Source organism: Sciurus vulgaris (genome assembly GCF_902686455.1).
Source record: "Sciurus vulgaris genome assembly, chromosome: 8".
Lineage (NCBI taxonomy): Eukaryota > Metazoa > Chordata > Mammalia > Rodentia > Sciuridae > Sciurus > Sciurus vulgaris.
Window position 1 is genome coordinate 103,233,734 of NC_136468.1, and position 17,736 is coordinate 103,251,469.

General features: G+C 34.8%; 2 protein-coding genes and 1 long non-coding RNA gene across 3 annotated transcripts; 2 read left to right on the forward strand and 1 right to left on the reverse strand.

Moving 5' to 3' along the window:
* The first annotated feature begins 1,465 nt into the window (after positions 1-1,465).
* LOC306668119 lies at positions 1,466-2,939 on the forward strand. Its single transcript, XR_013765752.1, has 2 exons — positions 1,466-1,744; positions 1,789-2,939. It is a non-coding gene; the product is annotated as an uncharacterized lncRNA (long non-coding RNA).
* A 239-nt stretch (positions 2,940-3,178) lies between these two features.
* Positions 3,179-13,727, reverse strand: PSMA2 (proteasome 20S subunit alpha 2). Its single transcript, XM_079151189.1, has 8 exons — positions 13,593-13,727; positions 10,047-10,123; positions 9,152-9,284; positions 7,477-7,599; positions 6,227-6,308; positions 4,653-4,726; positions 3,556-3,613; positions 3,179-3,461 (listed from the first exon to the last, which is right to left on the reverse strand). Exons 1-8 carry the CDS (start codon positions 13,631-13,633, stop codon positions 3,345-3,347), a joined length of 705 nt encoding a protein of 234 aa, XP_079007315.1. The 5' UTR covers positions 13,634-13,727; the 3' UTR covers positions 3,179-3,344.
* Positions 13,728-13,833: 106 nt separating this feature from the next.
* MRPL32 (mitochondrial ribosomal protein L32) lies at positions 13,834-17,439 on the forward strand. The gene is made up of 3 exons (XM_079151188.1): positions 13,834-13,993; positions 16,002-16,183; positions 17,082-17,439. Exons 1-3 carry the CDS (start codon positions 13,870-13,872, stop codon positions 17,334-17,336), a joined length of 561 nt encoding a protein of 186 aa, XP_079007314.1. The 5' UTR covers positions 13,834-13,869; the 3' UTR covers positions 17,337-17,439.
* Positions 17,440-17,736: the final 297 nt, after the last annotated feature.

A 17,736-nucleotide genomic window follows, 5' to 3' on the forward strand; every position in this document is an offset into this window, starting at 1 on the left:
GAAGTAGAAATCTAGAAAGGAGGAGAAACGAAAAACAGGAAAAAATGTGAGTCCAGTATCCAATTAATGGTTTTAGAAATAAAGTAGCAACAAAGAAAAGGACTTTTTAAAAAGCTTCTTTTTTTAAAATAATTTTTAAAAGTAATTTCTTGGTTTTTGTTTTTATATTGAGTTTACTAAGTCCTTAATACAGTGAAATGTTAAAAAATCCAAACAAAGGCAAATAAACCATTGTGAAATTTCAGAATATTGTAGATAAAAGAAAGAATCCTAAGAGCTGCAGAGGGAAAAAGTTATAAAACCATTTGGAATCACATATACAATAACAGTAGGATTCCATCAGCAACACGGCAATTCAGAAGGGAGATCTGCTTTCAAAATGTGAAGATAATTTATTTCTAACCTAGGACCTTTAAACCCAGCCAAGTAAGAGAGAATAAAGAGTTTCAAATAAGCCACTAGCTGGTACTGGTTCAGGAGGACAGACATTTCCAACAGGAGCTTCTGTGAAGTGTGGGGAAGAGAATATTACAGATTACCCTTCATCTGACCATGAAGAAAATGGTATTCAGAGGGTTTTCTAAGTTCTGTTGGGGAAAGACAGCAAAAACTAGATTGCTGCACAGATAGCAAAGTAAACAAAGAAAAAATGCAGTATCCCCTTCAGGAAATTTATTTAGAAAATATAATCATAGTATACTTATATAGTCCTAAAAAGAAAAATCTTTCAGTTGAAGCAGGGAGAAGAGAACTGGGGGAACTCTTGTGTAAAGGTCTATATTCTTCTGAAACGGACAGTAGCTAAATATTGGGAACCAGATAAGGCTGTATCATCCAATTTTTTTGAAACAGGAAGGCAAGTACCTACCAAAGTCATGGCTTTCAGGGGATGAAACTTCAGGTGCATGGCCTTTGATGAAGTGTTATCTAATTTTTTTAAAAATATTCACATGCTCTAGAAACTATCACTTAGTAACCAGGTGTTATTTGTTCTATAAGCAATATAAGAGGAGGGAAGAGAACCTCTGTGAGGCAACATGAAACGTGCAGGACCACTGGACTGGTTTTCAGGAAATAAGGATTCTAATCAAAGGGACCTATTAACTATTCCATGTTCTTGGGCAATTTGATACACATGAGTTTGCTCTTCTTTACAATAAGGTAAGGGACTCAGAGAGCTTTCCTACATGACAAGGCGGCACCTGATAAAGAGATGATAATAGGCTAAAGAAATAGCTCAATGGTAGAGTGACTGCTTTGCACCCATGAAATCCTTGCAAAGAGATGAGGTTAAGTACTGAGAGTGGGGAGTTTTGTACTGTGAAAATAATTAAGCAACAGATGAAAATTCCTTTGATGTTCCCTTAATACTGAATTCCCAATATATCAGCATTCAATAATTATAAAGCACTATATTAGACTTTCTTACTCCCCCTTTCCTTTTCAACCCCCTCATATTCCCATTTACACGAATTTTGAACATTTCAATGTTTCTCTGCTAATAATTGTTTTGCAAATTTAAATTCATTATTCAGTAAGGAACTGGGGAAGAGAAAAGGACAGGACAGGGTGGAGACAAAAGTTAAGATACAAACTGAACCAAGAGTAGAGAAGGGTTAAGAACATTTAGGAGTATTATAATACTTAAATAAAACTAAAAGAAGCTAGAATCCACAAGCTAGACATGATTCAAGACTTTAGGAATGTTTAGGGATATAATAGGTTGCTACATTAAAAAACTAATGTAGCTTAATGTAGCTTGTACTAATGTAGCTTGTAGTTCTTGAGCTTTCCAAGAACTGGTACAAAAAGGACCAGCTTAACTTTAAGATCACTGAAAAGAAGAAACTTCAAACACAGGGACTAGAGTTAAAGGCAGCTTTAGCTGAAACTGGGCTTTGCTATGACTCGAGCAAAAGGCAGAAAATTGAACCTGATTCAATCTAATTCAGTTAAATTTTCCTGCCTTTAGTCTATAGAATGCATTGTTAACCCCCAGTAAGAATCTACATGCATTTTTCTTTTATCTTACATTCATGTACCCATACTCTTTCCTTCTTTGTAGAATTTTGGCATTCCCCTGTTTTTTTTTTTTTTTTTTTTTTTTTAATACTGGATATTACAGAGGGCCTAAGCAAATTCAAAAGCAGCCAATACATTGTATTTAACTGTTACCCATGCCAGGCCTTTTTCCTGCATTATCAAATAAAGTCCTTTAAAGACCCCTCTAAGATAATTACCTTGTACAGTCATTTAGCCAGTAAGTGGTTAAATTGAGACCTAACTTCAAAGTCCATTCCCTTCTACTACCTACATTCACTTTCTAGCGTGCTGGAATCACAATATACCAACAACCCGTAAGAAGAGATTATAAGATGAAGCTTCAAAACAGACATCTTACGACAGGAGAGACCAATGTGTGTCATAAACGATCTCTTAAAATGTTTCCACTACCCATAACAAGATATGGAGTTAAAGTGATGGCAGTTAGCAGAACTGAGAATCCTGTCAAAATTGCTCCAAGGCAAAGATAAACTTTTCCACTAAACTTAGCTAAATCTTACTAAAAATCTTTTGAACTACATTTAAATCATGTAATTGCCTATTACCTCTTCATGTTAGTAAGAGTTAACAATGTTCATAAACTCTTTGCTGTGAATAAGACCAATGACATTTATTCAAAAGTGGGAAAAAACAAAAAAACAAAATAAAAAACCATTAGCTAATACCATCTACAGTTCCTTCTAAATATGCTTACCTACTTGTGATGGAGAAACCAACAGGAAACAGTAAACCATGGTTTATTTACTTGACACATCTTTCATAGGAGACGTATTTGGCTGAACCCTCTTCATAGCTCCAATACAATCACAAAGGGCACTGCCGGATCTCAGATTCACACCTAACGGTGCCTAACCCCTATGCTTCATATCTTGTCCCTGAAAGTCTATGTATTCTCCCAGTTCTAAAGGTAGTGTTTATTAAAATCAGCATTTTGCTTTATGGAAACAGGCAGCATCTGGTGGTAAAGGGTCAACAAGATTTGACTTAACCAAAAGTGCACTAAAACTTAAAAATGATTTCATCATTCTGTTCTGCAATGTAGTTTCTAGAAATCAACTGTGATAAAAAGCAGGAAACACTGTTAAAATTTTACTAACTCCTAAAAAGCTGCAAGTTGGATTTAACAGTTTATTATGATTTATAAGTGTCATTTTTAAAAACATCAGTCCATTAAACCATGTAGAAATAAGTATGCAAAAAGTCTGCAAAACAAAACATTCTTTAAACATGTTTAAGTAGATAGATTATCTGAAATTCTGGATTGTTCAGTCACTTCATTATTATGCTATGGCAGCCAAGTAATCCTTAACTTCAGTTGGAGTAAGTCGCCTAAATCCAGCTTCATTGCAGATTCCAACTTCAATGTTATCTTCTGTCATTTGCCCTTCAAAACTTTCCTATTGAGAAGAAGACGAAATGGTCAATTTTCCAATTAATTTTCCAGTTAATTATAAAAGCCTTATAAATCCAGTTGGCAGATAGTGAGCTAACCTTTAGAGTTAAGATGGCTGTATGAATGGCATCTTCAAGTTCCAAATCTTCATTGTATCTAAAGAAATTTTTAAAAAAATAAATGACTTTCTGGCACTCTTTATATTCTACATACTATTCAAATACAATGACAGCATAAGATAAAAATCTAAGCCTCTTAAAAATAATAAATAACCCATTAATTCCTCTAGTCACTTCATTGATAGTTGTCCCCAATAAAAAATTTATCATCATTCAATGATACAAAAAGTATAATCTTAAAAGGAGTTTTAGGAAACTTAAGTATAAATACTTTAATAAAATTGGAATGTGGTATGAATATTATAATTTTTTTAAAAAAGCAGAAAAAATCAGACCTTTGCTAAAATTTTGTTTGTTCTTATAAACTATAACATGTTATGACATGTAAAATGTTTGGACTCATTAAGTAAAAATAAAAGCAAAGTGCTTAAGGACTCCAAGATTAAGCTTACCATTTAAGTGAAAGTCTAACATCTTTAATAATCTTACTATTAAAATGTGAAATATGTACTGAAAAGGGTCATCTGTTAAAAGTTAGTCACAAAAGTTTTCTGTTCAAAAGGTCAAACATTTTTGAGGACTATAATAAAGCTGAGTTTGGAATAATACTGGGCATAAGTGAGAGCAATTTGTTGTGCTCAGCAATAACAGCAGACTTCCATATAGTGCTCCACTCTTCATCAAGAACACACATACATTTAATCTGATCAATAGCAGGTATTTGATTTCACAATGTTTTTTATAATATACAGATGTTATTAAGCCATTTAAACGTTTTTCTCCTTCTTAGCACAACTTTTTTTGTTGTTGTTGTTAAATAAGAGGGAAAATAAGTAACAACGTTATTTAGGAAAAAACAAGAATGTAAAAAAAGATGTCCTTAAGAAATGAATATTACCACATATTATTCTAAAGGCTAGGAAGCTAGGATGTTAAGAAGTTTTCTTTTTCTTTTATCTGTAACTAGGTTCAAGTACAAAGTAATACAACAAATTTATTTAGATCCATGAAATTAATAAAGTGTGCTGGAAACCATAAAGTCAATTTGCTGCTGAAGCCTGTTATGGTAAGCCTACCTTTTCTCAAGGAATGTTTTCCCATTCACATAGTTCTTTCCCATGGCTGTGGCCTTCCAGGCAAAGTAAGCTCCCTAATCATAATGGGAAAAGAGACATATTTTTTAAAAATTAATACAATTTTATTATTCTACATGTGCTTTTAAACTCTATTTGGTCACAATTTCTGTCATAGAATACTTCTTGGAATGGAATGAAAATGTCACAAGTAGGTTATCTTTTAAAAAGGTCAGAGGGATGGAAGACAGGCAAGAAGCAACTTGGAAGTTAAGGAAAAAGTTGGTATCCTGATTGTGGTGATCATTTCCTCCAATATATATATATATATATATATATATATATATATATATATATAAAAACTCAAAAAACTGATAAGAATTATTGATGATGCAATGTACTGTACATAAATTCTGTAAAAAAAAAAAAGTTAAAGAAAACTGGAGCTAACAAATAATTAAGAGTAAAACTTTAGCTTAATGGATTGAAGGGACCTAAAAATCTGTCATATAAATCTGAAAACTAGTGATCAATTCACCACCCATTAGTGGCAGCTTTTCATTAAAAAATATTCAAAGGTTTTGATATTTTGTAATTTGAAGTGAAATAAAAGCAGCGGCAATGTCATAAATAGCATAACCTCACCTGCTGAAAAATACATCTACGCACATAGAAAAAAATACCAAAAAAGACAAATCAAACATATTAAATGAAACAACTGCCTTTTAGATAAAATAAGGCAAAACAGCAAAAAACGCATACAGTTCCAGAGACCTGGGAGCATCGGCTACCCACTGGAAAGGAAAGTAAGAGGGCTTGTCATTTAGCTTCAGAAGTCCAAAGATGGGGTAAAAACAGTCAAAATTCCCCAAATATTTCCTTTTCTGATTTAAGTAACCAATCACCAATAAATAAATAAATAAATACATTTTTTGTCTTTTAAGTTTATAAATAAGGTTAACATTAAGTGAACTTGCAATTACCTGGTAATCCATAAACAATGAAAGTTTAGTCCCTAATCTTAAATTTTTTCTTAAGGTTTTCTCATAACAAATAGAATGACATGGAATGGTACTTCAGGAACACTTTCCATCCTAGATACCAATCTTCTTTTTTAGAGCAGACAAACTACTGACAATGCTGATTTTGCAAATCACTGAATTCAAGGTAGTCAGATTAATATTTGTGCTGGAAGAGTCACACTCAAGTCAATTGCAAGATTAACTGGATAGAAAAGATATAATACTGTTCTCCAGATTCTTATGTTTAATTGAAGCATTTTTCTAAGTAACAGAATTCTACAGATTTAATGAGATTTGGTAACAACTATTTCAACTAGTTACTGAAGTATGCAATGTTAATGAACAAGACAGAAAAAGAGGGTAAAAGTTACAGAGCTGGTAGTTTCCTTGGCAAAAGGCTGAGTTATCAGAATTTTGAATGTATAAACAAATGTGACCTTATACTTTCTAGACTCCAAATAAAAAAGAAAAAATATTGCTAAATTTTTAAGCCTTTGTGGCTTCTTTTATTAGATATTAAAAGAACACTTTACCAATACATCTAATGATACTTACAGACGGATCTGACTGAAATAAATATGGTCGTCCCTCATTCCATCCACAAATAAGTAAGGAAACTCCAAATGGACGAACACCACTGCAGAAAGCAAATGAAAATTATGTGGTATGTTCATGGAGTTAAAAATCACCCTCAAGTGAGAATTTATCAATATTGTCAAGAAAAGCAAATTATCAAAGAAACTGAATTAGACTTAGAAGTTCCTTAAAAAGTATTTAAAGTCTTTGTAAATAAATCAATTCAAAATGATTCTCTTCATGGAAGTGAGGAGGAATAGTTAAATAAGTTTGGATGATGAATGGAGTAACACCTTATTATAGTTTGGTGTGGTTTATTCCCAAGTTCATGTATGGAAGCTTGATTCCCTATGTAATGGTATGAGAGGTGGTGGATCTTTAAGAGGTGGAACCTAGTGAAAGGAAATTAGGTCCTGGAGTACCATCCTCAGAAGGGATTAATGCCGGTGTCTCACAGTACATTAGGTATTAAGGAGTAAACTAGACCCCACAGAGTGGATAGTTATAATGCAGTGAGTTTAGCTCCTTCCCACTCTCTTGCTTCCTCGCACATGACTTCTCTTACAAGAGCTCCCTCTGGTCATGTAATGCTATATGCCAGAAGGACCTCATCAGAAGCTGATGCCAAGACCATGTTCTTAAATTTCCAGAACTGTGAGCTAAATAAACTTCTGTGTGAAGTACCCAACTTCCAAGTTTTTTTAATAGGGATACAAAATGGACTAAGACACAACTATACAGTGGGATTACTACCTAAGTATGGCACAGCATTTAGTGTCCTAAAAAAATATAACTTTCAGCTAATGCAGCTTTTCCTGCAGGTTTACATATCAACAACTACCTTTATACTCTCATTCATATCCAAATCTAAAAACACTGGGATTAAAATTAATAAAATATATTAAGAGCTTTTACTTTCATTATTTCTAATAATCATTTATCATTGGAAAGATAAATGTAGAAATACTAATGACTGACCATAAATGTTTTAATAACCAGCCAAAGGACTTTGGGTATCTAAAAGATACTTTCTGCTGCTGCATTCACATTTTTCCTTAAGAAAACATTCTAAGTCCAGTTAAAATTAGACACCTTCGTCTAGGTGATTTCCTCCATTCTTTGGGCAAATACAGGGATAGCAAATTTCTTTCTATTTATATATCTACTCTTTTAAAATGACTTTTTTCCTTATAATTCATTACTCATTTTGAATAATAAAGGCAACTTACCCTGATTGGGTGTATTCTTGCATCACAGAAGCTACTCTCTGTACCAGCTGAGCTGTGGGAATGGGTTCTTGGTAAACAAGATAATATTGCTGAGCCAGTTTTCGAGCTCTGTGCACAAGCACTCTAAAAGAAAGGAAGAAATAAGATGCAATTAAAATTAGAATGTTCTATTACTTAAAAAGACTCATGATCCTTCTACAGGCATACACTTACAGCACAAGTTTAATATGTATCTCTTTTTGAGTGTGTGTTGGGGGGCTGGGGATTGAACCCAGGAGTGCTCCACCACTCATCCCCAGCCCTTTCTGTTTTTTATTTTGAAGCAGGGTCTCACTAAGTTGCTGAGGCTGGTCTCAAATTTGCAATCTTTCTGCCTCAGCCTTCCAAGTTGTTAGGATTACAGGTGCGCATCACCATGCCCAGCTAACATATCCTCTTTAACAATAGCTACTGGCTCAAAGCCAGTCTTACTCTTAAATCTGATTCCAGTTGATTTAGAAAAAAATCACATAGAAACCAAATGATAGGAGATAGATAAGAAGGCAAAAAGCAAGAAAAGTAGGAACTAGGGAACCAATGAGCTTAAAAGTAACAGATTTAATGTACAAAATATGAGGTTTATTCTTCCTTCATGGCTTAAGAATGCCCCCCTATCCTGAGAGCAGCCACCCTGTCTTTGTAGAGTTCACCCTGGTCAACACATACATATGCACACATGAACATAGAGACACATAATTTGGGGCATTTTTAACTCACTCTGGGTCAATCTTTTCTGCAGACTGCCTTAATCTCCCTGCCTACACTTTCAAGTAATCTTCAGAGATTCTTAATCATTAATTACTATTTTAAACTATTTTAACGTAAGATATTAAGAATATACCATATAATAATCAAATATATTATCAAGAAAAATAATATATTAAAAATAAACAGTACCTACTCATGTACTGCTGATCTGAAATAGGTACATTACCCTTCTGTATGATGCTCTTTTGCTCATTAAAGATTATTCTATCAGTGGCACACTGCAGTCTCCCTTGTATACAGTGGTAAGAAGATCAACTGTAGTAAAGGCTGATTACATTTCAGTGACCTTGCTGTTTTTTCTGACTCGTTAAAGCAAAACTTTGGCTTTACCTTATTCTACAACATCACGAGTAGTAACTTTTTTTACTTATTAAATGAAAAACATAGAAAGCTTTCTACTTGCTGTAACCTGATATAACAGCAATATTCTCTTTTCCCATGAAATACAAAGGAAATAATTCTATGAGCTTCTGGATCCTGGATCAGATCGAAGTTGTCATGCTGAACTATTTTCCATGGCCTTTAAGAATTTTGTCCCTAATGCACTAGGGGAGCACCAAAGCCCTTTATGCCCAGTCCTTGGAGGACAGAGGAGGGATAGTGATCAGAAGGAAAAGTCTACTAAACAGAGATAGAGGACTAAATACTACGTCTATCTTCTCTTTTAAAATAGAGTGAAACTAAGGTAATCTCCTTAAAGTAATTTGTATAAACAAACTAAATTAAGCTATTAATGAGGCTGCAGTTGCTAACAAAACACAAAGAGTTGGAAGATTAAAGGAATACCCCTTGACTTTTCTCCTCAAGGTATAGATTATAATCAATTCATAAGATGGTATAGAGAAGAACTATAAATAGCATGAAGTACCTGTAATCTGGGCCCATGCCACTATAGACCAAACCTATATGTTTGGTAATTGGTTCCACTTTGTGTACACTTCGCTCATCATACAGAATGGATTTCTGTTTCTTCTCAGTGGCTAATACCACACCATTTGCAGCTTTAAAAAGAAACAAAAAAAGGCCTAAATATTTAATCACTTTAAACCTGTTTCAACAGTTTTCTAATTATTGATAGAGTAAACCCAAACTACTTTGTTATTTCCTCTAATTTATGAAACCTTTTCTTCTGGATTTCTGTTTTAAATTCTGTATTAAAATTGGGTAAGAAATGGTAAATTAATTTTCCCCTCACTGGTCATTTAAAAAGCACTTGAAAAAAAAAAAAAAATCCCTAGACTTAAAGGTATTATACAACTTCTCTTAAAGTACTCTAGGGTATCTGAGCATTTACATGTTTTAAAAAACAATGTATTTCTGATAACCTGGCCCCTGTTCTTATATTATAACATCAAGATTTTTTCTTTAAGGGCACTAAAATCCAAAATGATTACCTTATCTTTAAATTATGTTTTATAATGAGCTTTCCTAAATTATAGGAATGACAAAAACTGCCAGAGAGCAGTGACATTATCAGTGGAAAAATAAAACTATACTTAATTTTCTGAACTGGAAAGACTACCTGTGGGTTACCACAACTAATAGGTAAAGGTTCTATATTTACTTTGAAATTTTAATCACCTCATTTGGCCTCATTAAGTTTTTATTACTATTTTCTTTAAATTTCAAAGTATTCTAAATTAACAAAAAGAACTTAAAAATTATGCTGCCACAGTTATTTACTTATAAATTAATTACTACCCCTCCCCCAAATCGGGAAAACTATTAACAAGCACCTAAAGCAAATAAAGCACCTTAATTACCTTTAATTCCCACTGAAGGGGCTCCTCCAGCTACAGCAGCCAAAGCGTATTCAATCTGGACAAGTTTACCAGATGGGCTTAAAAAGAAACACAGGTATTTGCTAAGTTCACATATTTTCAATTTTTTTTTATAGAAACATCTCTTGAGTGCAGATGTACAGCTCAAATCTTATTAATCAAAACCTAAGCAACAGCTGGCCTTTGATTATCTATCATGAAGTTGTTCAGTAAGTTTTCAAGATGATTTGAAAATACTCATGATGAATCATAAATTCTATTTCCTTTGGTTGGTTGGTGTTTGCCACTTGGAGTAACACTATTACTATTGCCTTTTTTCACCACTTACACCCTTGTGATTTTAGGCAAGTCACTTAAGCTTTCTGCATTTGATTTCTCACCTATAAAATGGAGGTTAATAGTACATAGCAGTTATCTTTTCAAAGGTTACTGTAAGGATTAAATTAAATGAGGTCTATAAAAGTTTCTGGTATAAATTAGCAATAATCAAATTCTGAATGGTAACATTATCAAGACTATGTGTCTGTTAAAACCAAAGAGCATGTATTTCCTAGGGTTTCTTTCTTTTTTTATTTAAGAAAATAGATAGAGCTTAATATGCACGACCTAGATACATATCATTCACAACAAAGTGTTCTCTATAAAATATAAAACTAATTCTAAAAACCACTAGATGGTTACACTTAACAGCTCCAGTTTCATGGGTTTGGTAGCCAAATAACTAGTCCCAAACTGGCCTTTTGGGTAATACTTTATTTCAAACAAGTTGCTGAGTTATAATCAGCATCACACACCAACTTCTTCATTTTATAGAAGGGAAACAAAAAGCAAAACCCCTGAATAAAGTAATCAGTTCAGTGTGACACCACTAGGTCCACATCTCCTATTTACTACTGGAAAAAAAAAAAGAAAAGACGATCTTAAGCCCCAGAAGCCATCTGTTTCAAGTCCAAACTTCCACCATCCCACCCTGCTCCAGACATACAGTCCACTCTTAAGACTTCAAAACTCCTCTGAGAAGCTAATTCCTATGTAAAATCCATTTCTCTACTGCCTACTAAACTCATTCCTGGTCATTCTGTAGTCCTTAGCAAATATGCCATGTCACCAAGTAATGCCACCCTGTCAAACTAATTTGAATCCCACATACTCATGCCTAAGGTGTCCTGTATTTCCTCTTTGGCTAAAGTTCACCATATTTGAATTATTTTTATAACATGTGTTTTCCTCAACAAAGTGTAAGCTCTGGTTATATTCTAGGAAATAACCTTGTACCAGAATCCAGAGTCATTTGACTGATTAAGTGGCAACTTATGCACTAAATAAAATTGGCTGACCTGAGAGGTCAATAAGCATTTAAATTATAACATCTAGCTGAACTTTTTGACACTATAATGTTCACTATCTCAATAATCATGACTTTCAGGATTCATCTAGTTTTCAAGTATTGTTTTAATATTTCCAGGAATATTTCAAGACTCATGCAAACTTAATTACCTTTTCTCTGCTTCCAGAGTCACCTGTAAATACCCTTATCATTTCATCTTTCTGTGAAAGATCACTAACCTGCAAGCTTGTTGAAAAATTAAACATATTTTATAGCCAATAATGCTCCTACATCAGTGTAAAGTACCAGCATCTCTACCTGGGATAACTGAAATAACCTTTTTACTAGTTTTCCTCTTGCTCACCTTACTTATACTCCCAGACAGTTACCTCTGTAACATGTCATCCACAACTAAATCCTATAGAAAATTCTTGGTTCCCTTAAAATAAAATAAAAACTACTTATTCTGGCCTACGCACCCTGAATGACTGGTCTTCATCTACATTACCTCCTTGCTCATATTCTACCTTCTATCAACTATTCCCTTTACTCCTAAATTTTCAAATAGTTGGCTCCTTTTCATCTTCCAGAATGAAAAATGGACCTTTCCTGACCACCCAAACTAACGTTTCCTTCTTTTGTCCTTTGTAAATAAAATTCCTGAGTAACAGAAAAACATTTTTTTTCAGAATTAATAGGCACCATGTTGCTCATTTACAGTCAATATCTTCAACTAAACGTAAGGTAAAAGAGCACCTTCTTCATCCCACATACTCTAGTCAGTTCCACCACTAATAGTTAAATTCTAATTATAACATTCTAAAACTTTTTCTTTTTAATTAAAACAGTTGAATACATGTTAAACAAAAGTGTACTTTAATGTAAAAAATTGTTATAAAAATATTCAGTCCCTGATGAAATATGGTTGTTTCATTCCTCAGCTCCATCAAGATTAACCTTTCTTAGAGATGAAGAAGCACATGTGCCATGTTCACAAAAGTAAAAAGCAATTACCTTGCACAATTTAGTCTGTCGAGGTACATAACAAAATCTTTTAAACTAATTTCATTCAAAGTTTTCGAAAACACTAATGCACCTTCACTAATTGAAAACTGCCAAGAGGAAGGCAATTTTTTTTTTTTTTTTTAATTTTAGTAAGACAACATGTAACACAAAGTGTATTATTTGGGGGATCAGAAAGAATTCAGTTTGAATGTATACTCAGTTATTCAATGATGACCTTGGACAAGATAATTTGTTCAAGTGTGATTCACTCCTCAGTAAAATTCTGAGGAAACATTCATTATAGGTGGTAGGGTAAAGCAATGAAGTAGGACTAAGCTGCACCTACATCGAAAGTATTCAACAAGTTAGATCCTACCTGCCTTCAGTAGTCGGATAGGACAACTAAATGGGGCATTACCGATCCTTAAGAAAATGGTCAAATCAGATTCCTTCCCTGGTCATTTTTAAAAATTCTTCAGTGATGGTTTTCTTACAGTGGGTACGATGTTTCACCTCAACTGTATTTTGAAAAAATTACTTTTTTAACTCCCTGTTTTATAACAGAAACATTCCTCTGTCCAAAATCAAAAAGACCAAATTATATATTGTAGCCTAGTTATTTTGGGTTCCACAACAACCTAAGAGAAACATTTATTTTTCAGTTCTTACGCTTCTAATAGGGACATGGAAGAAATCGAAAGCACAAGTTTCAAGACACTAGTGCCAAACTATGACCAAGACTCCGGCCTAATCATAAAGCTGAGTTTAAAAAAAAAAAAAAAAAATGCGACTCCACATATTTGGTGGGTATTCCGAGTTTGACACTCCTCCATGGGGCCTACCTTGGTCAGGAAGGAAATGCTGAGCTCTGAACAGGTTACCAGGAGCAAGCTAACTCCTCCTTTCCTCGTATCCAAGGCTAAAGTTAATTCCTGCCTAGCAGTTTCCCTGTCCCGCAACCCCAAGTTGGTCACAGGTCACCCAAATAGGCTCCCGAGGCCTGCCGGCACCACGACTTCCGCGGCTTCCCGGTTCTCCAGCCGGCCGGGCAAATGACTTTGCAAAGCTGCATTTCCAACTCCACTTTCCTTTGGACCCTCCGGAAGTACTAAGTCACAGGTCAGTGCAAATAAAGTGGGGTAGGGTGGTCTCCCGCAACCTTTGCGACGCGTAGGACTTGGGGGTCCCTTCCATACCTGAATGTAGTCAGCGAAAAGCTATAACCGCGCTCCGCCATCTTTACCCGGAGAGGCAAAGCACACTCGCGCACATGCGCACCGCGGCCGATTTCTTTACATTTCCCCCGCTCTGTTCCTCTCCTTCTCTCTCTCTGATTGGAGCAGAGTTAGAGTCACCTCAGGGGCATGCTGGGAGTTGTAGTTCTAGAAGCTGGATTTACCTAACTGGGTTTATGCGCACATTCATAGGGTCAGGACCCAGCAGCCCAGTGGGTTCCGTCTTCCGGCAAGGAAGATGGCGTCTGGCTTGCTGCTGCTTGTGGTGCCTCCTGCGGCACGGGGACTGCTCCGAAGCTGTTGGGACCTTATGCAGCGAAAACTTCAACAGGGCTGGCCAGGGTTTCCAACTCCTCCATGGGGTAGGTCAAGAAAGGCTCCGTGGGTTAATGAGGAGACCCAGGCTGCATGGTAGGCACAGTTCATGCTTTTTGCCCTCGGCGGTCTCTCTCATTCCCGGAGGCGCTTAGAGGGACGTTCTTCGTTACTTTAGCCTGGAAACCAGAACACAGCTATTTTTGCGCTTCGGGCAAATAAATAAAATTTCTGTGCTTGTGCATTCGTGTATAGTTTGTGATCCAAGTGCCTTAGCTTGTTAAAGATAAGCACAGCCTGTTAAAATGCTGAAAAAAGATGCTGTCCAGTAATTTCTGAGCGAAGAAAGAGCAGTGCCATAACATTTGTGCAAAAGTGATTCAGGCATTTTAAAAGAACAATGGAGGCAGGTGGGTTAGAAGAATCAGAAAAGTGAAATGGAGTGAAGGGCTGGTCATTGTAAATGGGATTAGTACAGCTTCGTTTGCTAGCTCGCAGTTATCGAAGTTAGGTTCTATTCGCACACATAGACAGAAGTCGTAGCCTTCTTGATGATTGTATTCCAAAGGAATGGCCTCGGGTTCTTGAGACTCTCTGGAAGCGAAAGTGATGCGTCTTTACAATTATAATTCCTTTTTAGTAAATGCTGTGAGAAAAGGAAATCAGGTGCCTTTTATCGTGTGTGTGTGTGTTGGCTAGAACAAAAATTTTCCTGGCAACGTGGAACTTTCTCAGGCTTAAACTTTAAGGAGAGCTGAGGTCATCCCAGGGACATGACCTCTTGTTGCTAGAAGCTTCTTAGTCCAGACATTTAGACAGAGTTGACTTCTGCAGTTCTCACTTGGCAGTAAGGCTGGCCATTGCAATCCCAATTGACTTCTTTCAGTTCCCATTCCCATTGTGCATAGGATGCAACTTGTTCTTCTCTGTGAGAGCTCTATGCAGATTAATTCTTATCCCTTGGTTTCTTCAGGAACAAATTTTAATTGAAAATATTTTGGATGTCTAGGCAATCTAAACAGAGATATAGACCAAGAAAATATGTGCTGCAATATACCAAACACTGGGCTAAGTACATTTTCACCAAGCATTTTCTGGGATAAGGTCTCAACAATCCCATTAGTTTTCACCATTTTCCAACTGAAGAAGTAGACTTAGAAAGATCCCATGTCACAGAGACAGTCCAGATTCTGTGTTATTAACCACCAGGCCATGCTTAGCAATATTTTTAGATACTTTTAGATCTATTGAAAAAGATTATCATTTGTTAAATGTGGAGAGTTTTATGTACTTTTAAGAGTTCTTAAAAACCGAAAGAAGTATTGCAAGTCTGAAGAATACCCGAAGGGGTAAAGGAATCTCTTTGATTTTATAAGCAATTTAGAAAAACAAAAAGGAGACATTAGTAGTCACATAAATTATAATATATAAAGAAATGGTGAGCTATCTTTTCCATAGAGAACAGACAGGAGTCAAGATTAAATATTGTTGAGAGTCTCAAGGGAACTATCATGTGATTTGATAAAGGAACCAACTGTTTTAGACATAACTTTTAAGAGGCCAGTACACAGTTATCCCAGGGCAGGTCAGAAGTGCATTTAGTGAATTTGAATCACAGATCTTCATATACATTAATTTGGTGCTTTGCTCCCCCCAAAATAGAATATGGAGAATTGAGTGAATTTGTTTCTTTTTTATTTTTGAAGTTAGGCACCAGTCATTCTTTTATTCATGTTTACTACTAAATTCCAGAATCCTGTACTCATGAGGTGAGAATTTCTTGATGTAATTTCACTTATCTCAGTTCAGCAGTTTCCATTAAGAAAAATTTCTATTCATGTTTTTTAAATTTTCCTTTTGTATTAGCTTTAATACTGTATATTTTAATAGCTAAGATTTCATGTTAAATGTATATTGAACTTAACATTCTAAACTATCAATACACGTGTTTGTGTTTGTTAACGTATCACAGTTGATTAGCAAGGATAGTGATATCTATAAATAGTCTCTTATGAGCTAGAAACTGATTTTGTACCTCCATGTTTTATTTCATAGAACCAGCACTGGCAGTCCAGGGTCCAGCCATATTTACAGCACCAGCAAATAATACCAGTGGAAGTAAGGAGAATTCCAACCTTTTGGATAATATCTTTTGGATGGCAGTTCCCAAAAACAGACGCAGCATTGAAGTTAACCGGTGTAGGAGAAGAAACCCTCACAAACTTATTAAAGTTAAGGTAATGTATTAATTTTTGTGGGTATACTTTTCCTCAAGTCTGTCATTGAGTAGCATCAAGGTCTATTCACATAAACCTGTTGATAAAATATACTCAGATCTTCTGTCTACCATCTGGCCAAAGTGAAATACAATATTCTCATTACATAAATGTACTGTCCTCTAGTCTATCAAAAGCATAGTCAGGGAAGAAGTTCAGAGAATTTTACCTTAAGGACTAATCAGTGCTCACATACAAAAAAAAATTAGGCCATCTACCAAACTTATGATTTCTATACAGAAATTCAGATCACATTGTAATAAATCAGAGGAAAACAACTTGTAATCTTGTCATCTTGTTTTCTGCAAGATAAATTGAAAGTGAATTTACCTTTCCTTGGTTTCTTATTTAGGATGCTATCTACATGGATCACCCCACTGTGTTGACAGAATCCTTATGGGAGATTTAGTATTTGAAGCTAGGGAATAGAGAAGCTTTTATATAAAGATGACTGCTGTATTTAAGTAAAAATGTACCAGATGCAAAGTTGGTAAACCTGATGTCTACTCCCAAATTTTCTACTAATTCAAATTTAGAGTTGCTTGTTTTCAGTTTTCCTATTAAAGTGAGGTTGAACTAGATGGTATATACTCATGTAGCCCTAACATTCTCAGAAAGCTAAGATATAAGCATTTCTCCTATTTTTTTTTTTTTTTTGTTGTTGTTGTTGTTGTTCACTTTAGCAGATACTTTTTTTTTTTTTTTTTTATTAAAAATCATAAATTTACATAGGGTAATGTTGTTTGATTCATTCTGTTAAGCATTTCTCCTATTGATTATTAGGAGATGTATTACAGATGTTTTTGTATGTATTATAGATGTTTTTGTTTATTAATATGTTTTTGTTTTTATTTTAAAGAACAATATAGACATTTGTCCTGAATGTGGTCACCTGAAACAGAAGCATGTCCTTTGTGGCTACTGCTATGAGAAAGTGTGCAAGGAGACTGCAGAAATCAGACGTCAGATAAGGAAACAAGAAGGGGGTCCATTTAAGGCTCCTACTGTGGAGACTGTTGTGCTGTACACAGGAGAGACACTATCCGAACACGATCAGGGCAAGAGGATCATTGAACGAGAAAGGAAACGGCCATCCTGGTTCACCCAGAATTGACACCAGAGATATTAAAAGGGTAACTTCACAGTATGCTGAAACAGAGGAAGAGTCTTGGTTTTTATGTTGTGCTTGTTTTTAAATAAATAGAGTTTAAAATATACTTCATAAGTAATTTGCTTTATGTGAATTAATTTAAAGAATATATCATGAGTACACTCTTAAAATGTTTTTGTAAAGGCTCAATGGACTAATATATCTGTTTCTATTACACCATTGGGTTTTAAGTAAACATTAAATTCCAGAACAGAAATAAAACAATTTACAATTCATAGCAAGAATTATCTGTTTTGTGTCTGATATTGTGGTTTTCCTTAGGTAAGCATAAAACACTGTAAGTAACACATGGAAATAGGGTAGTACCTGAACTCTTAGTATTGTTTTTTAAGATCATAGTTGT

Excerpts from the sequence above, each read along its gene's own strand:
- PSMA2 (XM_079151189.1), bottom strand. The coding sequence starts at position 13,633 with ATGGCGGAGCGCGGTTATAGCTTTTCGCTGACTACATTCAG. Across the intron at positions 7,600-9,151 it reads GGCATGGGCCCAGATTACAG|AGTGCTTGTGCACAGAGCTC; the intron begins GTACTTCATGCT and ends CCTTTCTTTTAG. Across the intron at positions 3,462-3,555 it reads CAGCCATCTTAACTCTAAAG|GAAAGTTTTGAAGGGCAAAT; the intron begins GTTAGCTCACTA and ends TCTTCTCAATAG.
- MRPL32 (XM_079151188.1), top strand. The coding sequence starts at position 13,870 with ATGGCGTCTGGCTTGCTGCTGCTTGTGGTGCCTCCTGCGGCACGGGGA. Across the intron at positions 13,994-16,001 it reads GTTTCCAACTCCTCCATGGG|AACCAGCACTGGCAGTCCAG; the intron begins GTAGGTCAAGAA and ends TTTATTTCATAG. Across the intron at positions 16,184-17,081 it reads ACAAACTTATTAAAGTTAAG|AACAATATAGACATTTGTCC; the intron begins GTAATGTATTAA and ends TTTATTTTAAAG.